Here is a 17500-nt window from a genome sequence, read left to right as displayed (position 1 = left end):
TCAATTTCACTTGTAAGAAAATGAATATGATTTAATAAATTAAATTTACTATGACGATACGTAAACGTAACATTCGCTGCTGGACGATGGTTCATTAATGACTGACGAAAGAAAATACTACTATTTATTGTCGATTACTCACGTAGACATCTATATAACGGATGTCACGAAACAATAGTTTCGTTTTATCCATGAATTTCATCGTATCACGATTAATAAAAATTTAATAATTGTATACAATTTGTCGAACGAATGGATTATAATTGTATATCTTGATGTAAAAAATCTATTTTGTCGTGTAATTAAATGACTCATGAAAAACAACGAATGAAACAAAATAAAAGATATTTATGATCTGTAATGTGTGCGAGTGCTCTTTTATGAATTAGATTTTCTTTTTCTTTTTCTTTTTCTTTTTTTTTTTTTTTCCTTTTTTGCCACTCGTATAAAAGATTTCAATTTGAAGATCTATTGAAAATATTTTCTCGTTTACGTTTTCTTTTTCTTTTCAAAATTCCCGCGAAAATGTTTATTCGTACAACGTAACGACATCTGACAGATTTACAACGAATTATTAATACTTGAAAATTTTCTATCAGATAGCGCTTCGATCATAGCGAAATTTCAGCAATCTGATAGGATAAGTTGAATAATGTTGATTTATTTTCTCATATGTTACTTTTGTTTACGTCGAATAGAATTTAAATGATAATTCTTTATTTTCTAATATATATGTATATATATACATGTATATATATATATATATATATTGCATTTAAATATTTTGAACAGTTAAAAATAAAAATCGATCATTTGTCTTAATGCCTCTTATACACCGTGCGTTATTTACATGGTTTATTTTGTTAATCTTTTTGGTACTTCTCGTTTTAAGACTTGATCAAAGAATACAATGGAATTGGTTTATAGTGTTTATACCAATGTGGTTATACGATAACATATTACTTATTTATATCATTTTTAATATGATCTCTTATTGTAAAAATGGAAGAGTCAGTAGTTTACGTAGAGAAGTATGTATTAATAATAGGAAAAGAAAATAAATATATACATATATATACATATATAAATATATATATATATATATATATATGTATGTATAATCTTTCTTTTTTTTTATTTATTCATTTGTTTATTTTTTTTTCTTTTTCTTTATCAGAAGTATTTGTTACAATATTGTAAAAAACAAAAAAAAATGTAAAATATCAAATATCTTATTGCCATAATTAATTTATGTTGTTTCAGACATGGTATATGACAGCCGTACTTATGAAGTTAAGCGCACAAATTTTAATTTGTTTGAAATTAGAAGTACCATATTGGTTTTTACCTGCCAAAGTTGTTTTAGCCCCATTCTGGTTGCTTCTACCAATTTTAGCGGTGGACGTTTTCATTCATTTAATTAAACACTGTAGATACTGACAATAACCAGAATTTAAGTTGTTCTTGGACATTTAATAAAATGTAAGTTAACATTGGATTTTATATGTATATATTCATACACATCTCAATGGACATGATATGATAGTTCATACATTGAAAATATTTCTGACAATTGTTAATTGATTTTTTTTAAATGAACCCTTGAAAAGTATTTTATTGAAATATTTATTAGAAATTAAATTTTTGCTTGTAAGAAAAAAAAAATCATTTTATTATTATCATTATTATTATTATTATTATTATTATTATTATTATTATTATTATTTTCCTTCTTTTCTTTATTCTTATCAAAGAACATCCAACAATAGAATTTTTGTAAAAGCACAAAATATAATATAAATGAATAAACAATAAATTGTGAACTTCAATCTAAATGGCATGACATCTAATGTGATAATAGATTGTTATTTTATATAGATGGTTGAAATGTTGTGTTCACAACATTTCAACTGAACAAATCACAAGATGCCATCTGGTATACTATAAATACTTTCCATTGCACAAGGATGGCTATAACAGAGTTATAAATAAGTAACTTCGTGGCAATCTTCATTATAGAAACTTTTCTTAGCTAGTTCTCAAGCTAGAAATTGATAATTCTTTAAAGTCAGCATATTATCCTTTCTTTACTGGTGATTTAATATAAGGTGTTTAAGGCTTAATTGATAGATATTAAAAATGGTGAGAAATTGTGAAGAGAAAAAAAAAGAAAAAAAAAAAAAAAGAAAAAGAAAAAAAGAAAATTACAATTCTTGATACATTACATAATATAGTTTATTGATAAGTGTGTTTTCCATAGTTGTTAAACGCGGGAATAATTATTCAGTTACTTATGTATCTAATGCAAAGTAGTTTTATTCATTTACAAAGTTCTGATAGTGAAGTGTAATTAGTGTAATTAGAATATAATTGTTCCTCCCAATTGCCATGGAAGATCTATTAATATCATAGTATATGTTCTGATGTGTGTTAATTGAATGTGTATTATAGAATTGTGTTTTGTGTCATTTTGATCTTATTTTTTCCTGATATCTTGCATTAGAAATAAGTGAAATTATAATAGTTAATTTAAATCTATTATAGAGTAAATATATTAATAGGAATTTTGCATTTATAATTTTACATAAGGATTTTCATTTTAGGTGGCCATGCGAATATTTTTACTTTTCTATTTAACCATGGTTTTGCATAGAAAAGGTATTGCCAGAGCTACAGTTACAGTGAAAGAAATTATGGCTGGTCATTTAGCTGAACTTCCATGTTTAAGCAGTGATGATCAGCATCGATTCATGTTTTGGCAACTTACCGATGATAGACATGTAATTGGTCCTGGAAATCCTTTAGATGTGAATAAGTACAATTATGAAGTGTTAACGGGGACACTTTATATTAGGGTAATTATTATTCATTTTTTTTATTTTTATAATGATACTTTATGCATATATGATTGATTCTTTGAATGAAAAATTAATTAATTAGGGAGTATCGACTGCTGAATCTGGTTTTTATAAATGTATTTCAAAGGGTATACACGATCATTCTGCTGTTAATGTTCATATTGTTGAATTAATAGTTAAGAAAAATTGGGAAGATGTTTGGGAAAACGATTTTGAGGTAATTTAATTATATATATATATAATTATATATATATATATATATCATTGATACAGAAACACAATGCTTAATTAAATATTTGTAAGATAACATATCCTTAATTAATTCCCATTAATTTATTCCTATTATTAATCATTCTTTAGGCAAATTTGCTAAGAGGAATGGCTGCTACGATGGTAGTAGTTGTAGCTGTTGCTGTTATCCTTCTTATTATAATTATCAAACGGAAAAGGAGTCATGGATTCTTCGGTAATATTGCCATTAATAAATAAGACTATTATAATGATTAAATAATATGCATTATTTTTTTCTTTTTTTTTTTTTTTTTTTTATGAATTACTTATGACAAAGATTTTTATAGATTTGGATGAATCAAGAGAAAATTCACCGGCAAGATTTAGAGGAAACATTATAAATACAGCACCTGCCATACCCACTCAAGAAGTTGATGATGGCGGAATTGAAAATCCTCTTGATATTGACTTTCCCAAAGTATTTAATCAAATGCAAAAAAATCAAGGATTACCATAAGGATTTATGGAACCCTATATGTGTTTCTTAAAGATTAGAAAAAAAAAAAAAAAAAAAAAAGAAAAAAAAAAAAGAAGAAAACAAACTTTCATAAAAAGAGGAAAGCAAAAGGGAAGAAACGTAAAGCAATTTCATGTCAGTATCAAATTGTGATACCTATGATGAATATAGAGAAATTATAATTTATATATAAATTGTGATAGAACTTGTGCAATCCAAAAAAAAAAAAAAAAAAAAAAAAAAAAAAAACGTGTTATTATATATACAAGAATAAATCGTTTTATTAATTTTAGAACCAAATAGAATAATTATTAAATTCTTTATTGTTACTTTTGTAGACTTTGATTATTATTAATTGGTAAATATATGTTTTTCTTTTTTTTTTCTTTTCTTTTCTTTTCTGTTTGTCTTTTTCTTTCTTTCTTTCTTTCTTTTTTTCTTTTTTTTTCTTTTTTTTTTTTTTTTTTTTTTTTTAATGAAACATACAAACAAATTGGATAATTTGTATTTTCACGAGGTACTTGCATTTATGCTAGGTGTTGTATCCATCATACCATCGTCAATTCCATCGTCATCGTCGTCATCCTCATCATCCGGTTCAATTTCAGTTTCAAGCAAACGTATTTTTCTATTATTTTCATTAAGAATTGCCGCTACTTTTCGCGCACCGCTAACTGCCAATCGTCTAGCAGATATACCTTGAAATGGTCTTGGCCATATTGCACCCATAACATCGGTTAAACATAATGAAGATTGACTTTGATGATCTAACAATTTGACATGACTCGATGGTAATTGCAAAAGAGTCGATGCATAATTTTGTTTATTCAATAAAAGTAAACTAAGATAATCTTGCGAATAAAATTGTAAATCGGCTATAGCATTGTCGACTGAATTTTTCGAAAAGGATCCTATAAAAGAAAAGAAAAAAAGATCAATATTACTGTTAAGTTATATACGGATGATTAATGTTAACAAGTAATATAAGTTTTATTTGAAAATATTTAATAACGACTAACCTTGCTTGTTATCGACATCTATTATAGCTGATTTAAAGTATAATGAAACGGATGATGTATTCGTTAACAATGGTTCAACTTGAAAGAGACGTAAAAATTTACGTTCAATATCGGAACTGGCTATTAACAAATTACCATCGTTCGTTACTATTTGAGAAGATAAAACGCTCGTAGAGGGTATTAATGATGTTTGTAATATTTTAAAATGATTGACCAAATCCTCATATGCTACTGCAAAAACATCACGTATGGCATTGACTAATTTCTCATGAGATTGTAACAATGAAAAATTCAAATCTTGTTTCATTATAAGAGAATGATCACGAAGACAATGATTCTCATTTAACATGGACGCCCATTCACTTCCTTCTGGTGTTAAACAAGTTTGTAATGGCTCGTGACGTAAATATTGTCCTAATTTTTCTAAATTTACACCTTTTCTACTGCCAGTGCTCGATTCAATTTTATCAAATCCTTTAAGAAATTCAGCGATAAATATTAATTCCTGTTGGCTCATACGACTTACTTCAGACGGTATCCTTTCATCTGTTAATCTTTGAATCTCTACGTATAACCACCTTAAAAAAAAAAAAATATATATATATATAAATAATAAAAATCATTATAATATAATAAATAAATTATCCTTTAAGAGATAGAATTTTGAAAAGATTTTTACCTAAAAAATGCTTTGTAATCTCTCATGCTATGATCTATCACTTGTTGCATTTCAGAGGCCTTAGCTAAAAAAGCTTCTGACGCATGAAGAGCTTTTGTTATGAGACTTTCATTTTTTAAACCAAGAGATTCATAAGGTCCACCTAATCTAACCATACCACGGATTTCAGCTAATTGATATACTAATGCCATTCCTACGCTGTTCAAATTTTTCACAACCAATTTCTATAAAAATTTATAACTTATCATTATACCTTGTATATAATTTTAAAAATATTTTTAAATTAATATATCCAACCTGTATATTACTATAACACATCTCGATACTGTGACCCAATTTTTTCAGACCTTTCTCAGTTAAATCACGCAATAAAAAGTTTTCCAAGTTTTGTGTCGGTATACCAATCATTAATAATTCTAAAAAATCTGCAGCCACTGCACCAGGTGGATTACTTTCGGCGTATCGTGCGAGTTTATCATCCATCTCTGAAAGAATTGTTTCCCAAGCTTCAGAAATAGCCATTAAAGTACGCGAGAGATAATCCATCAAACATTCTATGTTTGCTTGAGCTTGAGCTACCTAATAAATAGATAATAAATAATTCCTAATTATTCCTAATAGTAAATTGTAAAACTAGTAAATTGTAAAAATGAAAAACTCTTTGATAAATTAATATTCTGACCTTTAAAAATGCAGAACTTTTTTCAATTAATGAACATGAATATCTATTAACTATAATGCCATTGTTATCTTTCCAAGTAATCCATATTGGTCTACCAGATCCACCGCTTATTTCAATAATTGATCCGTTTCCCACAACTATATCTCCACAATAAAACATTCCAAATACATACATCACCACAGTACCATTATCCTTGCCAAGCTAATTGAAAGATTTCAATTAAACTTGTCATTAATAACTCTTTGTACATTATTATTATTATTAGTTATTAGTTATTATTAAAAACAAATTTTAGCCATCAACTTACAAACAATACGTCTAAGGCCTGAGATAAGAGTTCCTTGCGTTCAGATTCTTGACCAAAATTTCTATTCAAGCAAGGCAATGAGGGAAGATAATTACCGGTTGGTGAAATATTACTTTTATTATTGGCAAAATTATCGCAATCCGCATTCATCAATGGTAACCACGTTATACTTGTTATAGTATTTTGCGATGACAATTGTACTTTGTATATAATGTTTTTATTCTCTATGTCAACGAGACAGAATAAATTCGACGAGATATAACAAACGGCAAGTAATTTTCCATTTGGTCTCCATGCTAAATTTACAGATGTATCTGATTCATTTTGTGGACTCAATAACCATACCCTCTGCCACGTTAATCTATGTAACGCAACCTCACCTAAAATAATTCTCATATATAAATATATTCATTGTCACATAATAAAAATCAAATGAAATTTTATTTGATCCAATGATAATATAACAAATCTTAACCCTTGACATTGGCAACAGCTAATAAATCCATTTTAGGTGACCATCTCATTATGGTAACCTCAGCTGGTAACTGACGTTCTTCCAATTGTCTCATTGCTCCGGACATTTTGTTGATCTATTTTTTAAAACACTTCGATAAACATATCATTAAATTGATCATAACAAAATTGTTCAATATCATATCAATTTGAAAATGGTCTTTAAAAATGAACCAATGTCCTTGTTGATTGTTAAACAATCTTGCCAACGTTTAAAAATGAGATTCTATGGCGTAAGATAATTCTTGAAAATATATTGGCAATACTGATTGTTGTTAGAACGAAGATGAAGAAACAACGAGAAGTACGATGTAGGTAGAAATTCGTTCATGATATTAATTGAAATTCTTCCATCGAAATGATCATTTACATCTCATACTTCGAATAGAAAAATATATTTATCAATATTTTCAATATGCGACATAACCTTTTTCTTTGAAGTTATAAAACGTACGAACGTTTAGAATACATTAAAAGCAATTAAAGAAATCTATCATTGCCAATGAATAAAAAATTTATTATGTATCACGTATGACTAAAATAAAAAAAAATGTTTTTTATTTTTTTATATATATATATATATTTATACATATACGTATTAGACGTACCACGTTAGTCAAATTAATACGTATTAATTCTACGTAAGTAGTTATATACGTGTTACGCGCTTTATACGTATTCTAAGAGAATGGAATGTGACCAATAAAGAAACAATTTACGTTTCTTGCCAAAAGTAATTCGAATGAATGTCAACAACGAAATGCGGAAGAGAATCTTCGAAATAAACATTCGTAATGAATTTTCGAGGAGACACGAAGGAAAGGTATACATATATAACCTTGAAAATTTGACGTACATGCATACTTGACAAACGAAACGAAACGAAACTAAACGAAGTAAAACGAAACAAACAAAATGCAGAATGAAATAAAAAACTTTTACGATTAAATGGATATTTTGTTTTTCAATAATCTGCGTATCCATCTCTTATGGGTATATTTCCTTTTTTTTTTGGGAGGGGGGATAAGAACTAATAGTAATGCCGTTTGCGTATTGATACAACACTAACAATAAGTGAAGGAACCGGAATAGAACATTGGAAAGTAGGTCGTCGGAAGTATAGTCGTAATTGGAGCAAATGCTTTCGACGTTAGATAAAGGTATAAATGATCGAGAATCATTCTCGCGAATGATCAACTTTTTCATAATAAAAATATCAACTAAATGTTTCATATAATTTTTTAATCAATCCGTATATGTATATTATTTAATTGAATGTTATTAAATAAAATTATATATTATTTATATCGTAGTAAGATTAACTTAACTTACTAAGATTAAAGAGAAAGGGAAAGATCATTAATTAAGAATATTTTAGGAGATTCGTTGGAAAATAATAATGGTACGTTGAAAAAATATAACCTTGATATTAATTACTATATATATAATATCGTCATAAAGAAATATATAGATATTTAAATATTGTATATTTCTTAATCAACAATAATTATAAATTTATATTTTTATTGTAAATAAATAAAAGAGAGAGAGAGAGAGAGAGAGAGAGAGAGAGAGATGGAAAATTTAATAATAGAATTTATTAAACACAAAGCTGGTATGTTAAAATCTTATCAATATTAATTACAGCATATATCATTAGATACAAAACTATAATAATAATAATAATAATAATAATAATAATAAAAGAGATATAGGATGTTGGAACATATTTTATATCCTTGGGACTCGTTAGAAATAATACTACTACTACTACTAATAATAATAATAATAATAATAATAATAATAAAAGAGATATAGGATGATAGAAAATATTTTATACCCGCATGACTCATTAGAAACAATAACGATATACATATATGTTCAAATCTGTTCGATATTAATTATAACATACATTATTAGATCCAATAACAACATAACAACAACACAAGATAATAATAATAACAATAATAATAATAATAATAATAATAATAATAACAACGAGGTTGTTCTTATGGCAGGTATATGCGGAATGAGAAAGACGAAGAAGAACGAAGAGAGAAAGAGAGAAAGAGAGAAAGAGAGAGAGAGAGAGAGAGAGAGAGGGAATAGTATAGTGGTGGGGGAAGAAGACAGAAGAACGTCGCCGCGGACGTTGGACACGTGACCCGATCAGCAGAATCCGCGGCGTCCGCCGAAAATCTAAATTCGTCGTCTGAGCCGAGGAGAAGAGTCGTCTCCTCTTCGGGTCTCGGGGCACCCATGGCACATCAGACAGTCATATAACACACACAACACACACATACACACGCGCGCGCGTGTATATATATATATATATGTATATATACATATGTACGTACGTGTAGATATACATTCAGTGAGAAACAGAAACAGAGTAAGAGAGAGACAGAGAGTAAAAGAGAGAGAGAGAGAGAGAGAGAGAGAGAGAGAGAGAGAGAGAGAGAGAGAAGGAGCCACGATAGTCGATAATCATCCTTAGGGTGAACCAGATCTCTCACGTGTTTCTCTTGCACGCGGCCGCGTTGTTCATATCCCTTCGTTTGCCTTGTCCGCACACGAAGGAATCCGACAAATACCGAGTTCGTTTTCTGTCATCTCTTTTTCTCTCTCTCTCTCTCTCTCTCTCTCTCTCTGCCTCTCTCTCCTCTCTCTCTCTTTATCTGTACTTCTATCTCTAAATCTCTATTTATCTATCTTTCTCTCTATCTCTCTTTCTCTCTCTCTCTCTCTCTCTCTCTCTCTCTCTTTCTCTCTCTCTCTGTTGTGCACGCGTATTACGTGTGATCCGTATATCTAATTCTTATTCCTTTTTTTCATTTCTTTTTTCTCATCTTCTTTCTTTGTTCTTTACTTTCCTTCCCCCCTCCCTCCAACCCTTTAATTTTCGTTTAATTTTCTTTGCGTTTTCTTTCTTTCATCTTTTTTTTCTTTCTCTTGTTTTTTTTTTTTTCTTCTTTTTTCTTTCTTTTTCCCTTTGATGCTTCCGCGGGGTTTCTTCGTTGATCGGTCGTTTGATTGATTTTTGGTTGTTTGGTTTCCTTTTTTTTCTTTCTTTTCTTTCTTTTTTAAGATAAAGGAAAGTGAACGAAGAGAGGAAACACGATGATACGCGTCGATGAAACGGATCCCGTAGGCGGTAAGAGTTTATTTACTTTACCTTTTGATTTATTACGATCCTTTCAAGAGTTTTTCCTTACTGGGTTATTCTTTCCTTATTTTTTTTCTTCTTTTTTTTCTTTCTTTTTTTTCTTTTTTTTTTTTTTCATTTTTTTATCGGACAATATGACACCCGTTTCGTTTGCATTCGCCAGAAATGATTTTATCTAAATCATGAATCGTACGTTGTTGTTGTTATTATTATTGTGTTGTTGTTGTTGTTGTTGTTGTGTTGTGTTGTTTTTATTGTTGCTGTTTTCCTCTCGTCCCTTTTTTTTTCTCTTTTCTTTCTGTCAAATATTACACACTCTATCGTTTAATTTCGTTCTTTCAAATTCAAGAATATTTCATTCTTCACATTTCCCATCAATGAAATCAATTAACGCGATCTAATGAAATCAACATGATTCATATATATATATATATATAACAAAGGCGGGAAATTCAAATAGAAATCCTTCGACGTTCGTAAACGTAGATCTATTATCGTTCGTGTAATTAACAGGAAGAAAAAAGCAAAAAAAAAAAAAAAAGAAAAAGAAAAAGAAATAAATAAAAAAATATAAAAAGAAAAAAAGAATTCAAGGATTCGAATAAAAAATTCTTTTTAATTTTTCAGAATTGGAACCTAGCTTCCCGTACAGGGACGTTAGGGTACGTCGCGGAGTGGAATTTAATGATCAATACGACATCCAATCAGAAATTGGCCGGTGAGTAAGATAAATAAATCGAATCGATATAAAATGATCGATTTCGTCATATTTCATAGTAATAAGTATAAAAATATCTTCTTTGAAAAATAACGTCCCAACGATACCAGATTCTTTTACTTTTGAATTGATTTTGAATCATACTTGTGATTAGTGTCTACGCTCGCTCGTGATATTTTATGTACAATACATATATGTATACAAATATGTACAAATACGTACACACACACATATATATATATATATATATATAGGTGCGTTCATCGTGTTGGTTACCACCTTGTGACCAAAAACATACACACATGTATACATGCATACATATACATATACATACATAGATATGTACATACATATATATATATATATGCACACAACTACTACAATTTTTGCGATGGAACATTGCGCAAAATTCATGGCATACCACTTTGTATAGATAAACAAGAAAGAACACGAGAGGAAGAAAGAGAGAGAGAGAGAGAAAGAAAGAAAGAAAGAGAGAGAGAGAGAGAAAGAGAGAGAGAGAGAAAGACGGCACATATCTAACATTTGTGCAATCAAGAACGTATTTGCATTCACATTGAGTGCCTTCGTACAGAATCGGACGCAACTGTTGGGTTGGATTATTTTAAATAACAGCAGGATGACAAAGAATAAGGAGGACGTTCCTTTTTTTTTCTCTCTCTCTTTTTTTTTCGCAAATTTCGCACGATTATTCCGTACCGAACTCTAAAAGCTTTTTATTCTTTTCCTCCTTTTTTTTTCTTTTTTGTTTTTCTTTTTTCGTACGCAAGAACCATGTTAGAAGATAAAGAAAGAGAGAGAGAGAGAGAGAGAGAGAGAGAGAGAGAGAGAGAGAGAGAGAGAGAGAAAACGTCCTGTACCGTTTACATGTATACATAAGAAAGTTATACGAGAACCGGAAGTGGTTCGTTTACGATCGTCTCGACTGGAGCCTGTTCGATTTCAATAAGAAAACATTTTCCCGCCCTTCTTTCTTTTCTTCTTTCGTTCCTTTTTTTTTTCTTTTTTTTTTCTTTTTCTAATCTTTTTTTTTTCCCACCATTGAAAATCTAGACGGTCGATAAAATGCCTAACGATAGATCGTCGAATGATTTTACAGATATCGTAGATCAAATGGTCGTTCGATTGATCGATTAATCGATCGATCGATCGGTCTATCGATTTGTTTACCATACATTTTATGGATCATTGCCAGAGGGTAAGACTTTGAATGTCAATGACGGACTATTATCGAAACGTTTAAAAAAAACGTACGGTTACCCACGTGTACTTATACACATATACACACACACACACACACACTCACACATACACAGAAAGAGAAAGAGAAAGAGAGAGGGAGAGAGAGATACGTACACATACGCGCGCGCACTCATACAAAGAAGAAATGTTCCTTTGTTCGCGGAACCGATTAATCTGAATTGTTAAATGACGGTGTTGCGTTAGTTAAAGATCATTTGAATTATTTATAATTTATTTATCGGTCAATTCATCGGAATTATAAAGAAATCTAATAAATTCTGAAAGTTTGGAATTTTTCTTTTAACGGTATGAAAAAAAAAAAAAGAAGGATTTGCTATTCGGTTCAACGACATTAATTATTATGTAATTGTCGGCCGCGAGCGAAAATAAAGTGGATTCGAGCGGAGTCCATGGATCTCACGCGAGAACGCACCTTGGCGTTGATCCATATGATCCATATAGATTCGTACGAAGAATATCACGAATGATTCACGTGTGCGTCGAGTAAGAGCTTCGTGTATTGCTAGAGAAAAGAAAAATAGAGAAAGGGAAGGAAAAAAGGAAAAAAAAAACTGTCCAATCAGGATAATTGTATTGACGAGGGGGGAAAAGAAATAATAATACAAAAAAGAAAATAAAAAAAAGAGAGAGAGAGGGAGAGAGAGAGAAAGAAAAAATAATTGGGAACAAAAAAGGTAAGATAAAAGGTTGTTATTATGAAAAGAAGAGAGGAGAAAAAGAGAGACGAACGAAGCACATTTAAAAGAGAAAAAAAAAAGAAAAAGAAAGAAAGAAAGAAAGAGAAGAAAAAAAGGAGAAAAAAAAATTAAAGCATTAATTTGAATTTTATCATGAGAAATTTTGTCAGAAATTTTATCAGATTGAAATTTATCATGAGAAAAAAAAACAAAATGAAAAGTGTGCGACAATTAAGAAAAAAAAAAAAAAAAAAAATAAAAAAAAAATAAAAAAAAAAGAAAAAGAAAAAAAAACACGAACAAAATAAAATAAAATAAAAGTAAAGCAAAAAAATAATAAAAAAGTATAAAACTCTGAGAAATCGATAAGATCGAAATTTGTTACCAAAAAAAAAAAAAAGAAAAAAAAAAACAAAACGAAAGGTATGTGGGATAATTAAAAAAAAAAAGAAAAAAAAGAAAAAAAAAATAAAAGGAAAGTGAAAATGATATAATAAAACTTAAGAGGTTCTGAGAAATTAATAGGATCGAAATTTATTACGAAAAGAAACAAAATGGAAAGGTATGTGCGATAATTAAAAAAAAAGAAAAAAAAAAAGAAAAGATAAGAAAAAAAAAAAGAATAAGGTGGAATTGCGATTATCAGGGATGGATGGGTGGGACGCGGATATGTGAGGGGAGGGGTAAAGGGGGGGTGTTAAAAAAAATGGTGGGAGGTTTGGAATGTTGACTCGAACGAAACGATAACGACAACGACAGTGTCAGCACGACCGTGAACGATCCATTGGAACTTTTCTCTCCTCTCCTCTTTTCTCCTCTTTTCTCCTCTCATCTCATCTCATCTCTTCTCCTCCTTTCTTCTCTTCGTTAATCAAGGTCTCACTCTTTGCAAACCTATAAATAATGCGTTTTTCGCACGAGCTAGTGACGAGCAGTACGTAAAAAAGCTTCTTTTAAGTACGTCAAAAAAGCTTCTTTTAAGTACATCAAAAAAGCTTCTTTTAAGTACGTCAAAAAAGCTTCTTTTAATAACGTCAATTTACAAGAATGATTCGAACATCGCGTTCTTGACGAACATATATCTTTCTTGAAAGATGCAAATTAAATGCAATCTATTCGCCAATCCCAACAACACTGATACACCTAATCCCTTTCATTATTACATTTCTATCTATCTTCTTTTTTTTTTCTCTCTCTTTCTTTTTCTAACATCTCTTTTAATTCTTTTTTTGTTTTTTTATTATTATTTTTTTTTTTTTCAATCGAATTATCCTGCATTATCATAATTATCATAGTATCAATTCTTTCTTATATTTTATAAAGTAAAGTAATATGTAATAATAATTTTACGATGATTAATTTTAAATTGTCGATGGAAAAATAATGACGCGTATATTCTTTTTTTTTCTTTTTTTTTTCTTTTTTCTTTTTTTTTTTTTTTTTTTTTTATTTCCTCATTTCACTTGTGTATATAAACAATTTATTATGAAAATGTAAATAATTTCTTTTTGCGTCGGCTTAACAAACGGAATATATATTGGAATTTGTCGTTTGTATTTTTTCATTATTATTTTATATTATTATTATTATTATTATTATTATTATTATTATTATTATTATTATTATTATATAATTTATGAGATAATTATTATATTTCATTTACAATATTTAGTTGGAGGAAAAAATTTATTTATTTATTTTTTATGTTTCTTCGTTAATCGAATTATTTGAAATATTTTTTTATTTACAATAAACGAGATGCCATTGATTAGTTGACGACGCGTAAAAATAATCACGCGTATATATATATATATATATATATATATATATATATATATACATATTAGGAAATAATAAAAAAAAAAAAAATAAAAAAAAAATTTAAATAAATAAATAAATACTAGAGGTATTATATAAACGCGTATTAATCGTTCATTCAGAATTTCGAATTTCGGTGTGCATTGGCAAAGAGAATCATCGTCATTGTCCTCACTTGATTATTTCCTCGCTTGATCATTTCTTGAGCCGACCCTGGCGCCTCGGATATGCTCTACTAACTCACTGACTCACTAACTTGGCTTCATGACAGTTTCGTCTTGTAGATATTACACAATGTGTATGTACGTGTGTGTACGTGTGCCTTAAAATGTGTCTCTTTCTCTCTCTCTCTCTCTCTCTCTATCTTTGTCCTCCACGACTGGGTGGAGTTTGGCACTTCCTCCTCTTCCTCCTTACCGTCCCCCTCTCCCTCCTTCTCAATCGCTACAAATAATTTTTTTTTTTTTTTTTTTCATCACAGCTTCATTTATTTATTTTATTTTATTTTATTTATTTATTTATTTCGGTCTTTTTTTTTTTTTTTTTTTTTTTTTTTTTGTTATAAATCTCTTTTATACCGACTCGAAGCTATCAGATACGATTGGTAAAATTTATTAGAAGTTTTTGTCGAAAGGAATTAATTAATTTATTTTTCTTCATTTCTTTTTGTGTTCTTTTTTTTTTTCTTTCTTTGTTTTGTCTTCTTTCTTTTTTTTCTTCACGAAAGCAACGTCATAGGCTCGATCAGTGCTTACTTTATTTATATTGATTGATTGATTGATTGATTTATTTATTTATTTATTTTTTTTTTTATATTTTTATTTCGTTTTAAATCCTCTTTTATGACGTGTTGAAGTTGGATGATTTAACGTTTGAAAATTATTAGAAGTTCTTGGTGGTAGGAATAATTCTTTTTCTCTCTCTCTCTCTCTCTCTCTCTCTTCTTTTCGTTTTTCTTGTAAGAACGTTACAGACAACAGCGATTGGGTCAAAAGTTTTTGGATTTTTTTTTGCTTTTTTTCTTTTAAATCAATTAATCTTTTTAAGCCAGCTCTTTATATACGAATAATTAAACTGCTAGCTTAACTTTGATACAAAAAATAAAAGGGGAAAGAAAAAGAGAGAGACAGTGATTAATTTTCATGATCATTTGCGTTAACTTTTGGCTCACTTTGTATGGAGGAAAAAAAAAGAAAGAAAGAAAAAAAAAAAAGTACAAAACCATTAAAAGCAGCTTCTTAAAAGCGCTTAAGACAAATATGAAGGATGAGGCTTAATTGTGTCATTGGTTTACTTTTTTTTTTTCTTTTTTAAATGCACGTTCTTTTCTTCAAAAAAAGAAAAAAAAAGCAGAAGATAAAAAAAAGGAAAAACAAAATTCGAAGCTCAATTTTGTAATTTACAATTTAACATACAATTTATGTACAATTGTTTCGAATATTTAATTCGTAGTTTTTTTCTTTTCTTTTTTTTTTTTTTTTTTAATGCACGTTCTTTTCTTCAAAAAGAAAAAGAAAAGGAAAAAGAAAAGAAGATAAAAAAAAAAGGAAAAACGAAATTCGAAGCTCAATTTTGTAATTTACAATTTAACATACAATTTATGTACAATTGTTTCGAATATTTAATTCGTAGTTTTTTTTTTTTTTTTTTTTCTTTTTTTAAATGCACGTTCTTTTCTTCAAAAAACAAAGAAAAAACAAACAAACAAACAAATAAATAAATAAAATAAAATAAAATAAAACGAAAGAAGAAAAAGAAGAAGAAAGGGAGAACAATTTTCGAAGCTCGATTTTGTATTTTATATTGAAGAAGAAGAAGAAGAAGAAGACGAAGAAGAAGAAGATGAAGAAGAAGAAGAAGAAGAAGAAGAAGAAGAATACATTTTAATTCAACGTACAATTTATATACAATTATTCCAAATATTTCATTCGCGGCAAATGTTTCGCGTTCCTCTCTCTCTCTCTTTCCCTCTCTTTCTCTCTCTCTCTCTCTCTCTCTCTCTCTCTCTCTCTCTCTCTCTTTCTCTCTCTTTCTCATTCGCAATACGTCACGTTAGACGTCCCTGAGGAAGCTTTGGCACGACAACGACGATGACGACGACGACGACGACGACGACGACTACGACGAGTATCGAAAATTTCTGCATTCTATGTAAAATAAAACGCTAACATGTTTCGATGATGTATGCGTACATATACATATACATAAATAAATACACACACACATAAATATATTGTATAAAACGAATTACATTCGAGCTGTTGCCAGTTATTATAACTGACACGAAAGAATGTTAACAACCGAATTATACCGAGAATAATAATAATAATAATAATCAATAAATTTATTTTCGAAGTGTATTTGTCTCTTTGAAAGAAAAAAAAAAAAAAAAAAAAAAAAAGAAACGAGGAACAAGAAAAACAAAAAACTAATTACACATATAGAACATCGATTTATCGTCTTTATTTGAAGTAGTTGTCGAGTCAAAAAGAAAGAAAAAGATAAAGAAAAAATAAAAAAAAAGAAGAGAGAACGAAAAATGGTTCGAATTCTTGCGATTTGTTTTATTCTTTTTTTTCCTCCCTCTCTCTCTCTCTCTCTTGCTATCTCTCTCTCTCTCTCTCTCAGTCTCTTTTCATAGGGATATTTTCGTCGAGTCTCTTAAGCATCAAAATTTTTTGGCGTATTAGCAAAATTCTAATCCTTTTTATCGACTATGTCACATCGATTATTATCGTTTGTATCTTATTAGTTAAGTATAAAAATAAGACATTTTTGTTACAGGGGAAAATTTGGCACGGTATATCGGTGCAAGGAAAAGGAGACCGGTTTATCTCTGGCCGCCAAAGTGGTTAACGTATCCAAAAAGGAAGATCGTCGATCGGTCGAAAGGGAAGTTGATATTATGAGAAGATTACAGCATCCACGACTTATTCAACTTTATGATGCCATCGACACCAGAAAACAGATATACGTTATTTTGGAGCTGTACGTTTTCCGATAATCTATGTCTCTCTCTCTCACTCACACG

General features: G+C 29.1%; 3 protein-coding genes across 10 annotated transcripts in view; 2 read left to right on the top strand and 1 right to left on the bottom strand.

Moving 5' to 3' along the window:
- Nucleotides 1-1346: 1346 nt before the first annotated feature.
- Nucleotides 1347-3862, top strand: LOC124431062. Of its 4 annotated transcripts, none has more exons than XM_046978456.1 (5): nt 1347-1482; nt 2604-2855; nt 2941-3075; nt 3219-3324; nt 3437-3861. In XM_046978456.1, the coding sequence occupies exons 2-5, from the start codon at nt 2610-2612 to the stop codon at nt 3604-3606; spliced, it is 657 nt and encodes a 218-aa protein (XP_046834412.1). In that variant the 5' UTR covers nt 1347-1482; nt 2604-2609; the 3' UTR covers nt 3607-3861. The 4 variants fall into 4 exon arrangements, with proteins under 4 accessions (XP_046834412.1, XP_046834413.1, XP_046834411.1 ...); XM_046978457.1 differs by lacking the exon at nt 1347-1482 and adding an exon at nt 1971-2108 and having other exon boundaries at nt 3437-3862; XM_046978455.1 differs by lacking the exon at nt 1347-1482 and adding an exon at nt 1990-2142.
- A 136-nt stretch (nt 3863-3998) lies between these two features.
- Nucleotides 3999-8017, bottom strand: LOC124431060 (anaphase-promoting complex subunit 4). Its single transcript, XM_046978448.1, has 8 exons — nt 7749-8017; nt 6769-6883; nt 6294-6673; nt 5987-6187; nt 5602-5883; nt 5305-5528; nt 4626-5203; nt 3999-4517 (listed from the first exon to the last, which is right to left on the bottom strand). The coding sequence occupies exons 1-8, from the start codon at nt 7788-7790 to the stop codon at nt 4117-4119; spliced, it is 2223 nt and encodes a 740-aa protein (XP_046834404.1). The 5' UTR covers nt 7791-8017; the 3' UTR covers nt 3999-4116.
- The window catches only part of LOC124431059 (probable serine/threonine-protein kinase fhkE), a 15271-nt gene continuing 5193 nt past the window's right edge, over nt 7423-17500 (top strand). The window contains exons 1-4 of one of the 5 annotated variants that reach the window (XM_046978446.1): nt 7424-7629; nt 9895-9960; nt 10600-10690; nt 17254-17457. In XM_046978446.1, coding sequence (XP_046834402.1) covers nt 9927-9960; nt 10600-10690; nt 17254-17457 — 329 coding nt within the window. In that variant the 5' untranslated portion in view covers nt 7424-7629; nt 9895-9926. Of the gene's footprint in view, nt 7630-8846; nt 9199-9246; nt 9404-9894; nt 9961-10599; nt 10691-17253; nt 17458-17500 lie in introns of those variants that run through there. The other 4 variants (XM_046978445.1, XM_046978444.1, XM_046978443.1 and 1 more) reach the window with 4 other exon arrangements.

This window comes from Vespa crabro, chromosome 20, assembly GCF_910589235.1.
Source record: "Vespa crabro chromosome 20, iyVesCrab1.2, whole genome shotgun sequence".
NCBI classification, from domain to species: domain Eukaryota; kingdom Metazoa; phylum Arthropoda; class Insecta; order Hymenoptera; family Vespidae; genus Vespa; species Vespa crabro.
This window is presented reverse-complemented; position numbering and strand designations above follow the sequence as displayed.

Excerpts from the sequence above, each read along its gene's own strand:
- LOC124431062 (XM_046978455.1), top strand. Across the intron at positions 2,856-2,940 it reads CGGGGACACTTTATATTAGG|GGAGTATCGACTGCTGAATC; the intron begins GTAATTATTATT and ends TTAATTAATTAG. Across the intron at positions 3,325-3,436 it reads AAGGAGTCATGGATTCTTCG|ATTTGGATGAATCAAGAGAA; the intron begins GTAATATTGCCA and ends AGATTTTTATAG.
- LOC124431060 (XM_046978448.1), bottom strand. The coding sequence starts at position 7,790 with ATGGATACGCAGATTATTGAAAAACAAAATATCCATTTAATC. Across the intron at positions 6,674-6,768 it reads AGCTGTTGCCAATGTCAAGG|GTGAGGTTGCGTTACATAGA; the intron begins GTTAAGATTTGT and ends GAATTATTTTAG. Across the intron at positions 4,518-4,625 it reads AGATGTCGATAACAAGCAAG|GATCCTTTTCGAAAAATTCA; the intron begins GTTAGTCGTTAT and ends TTTCTTTTATAG.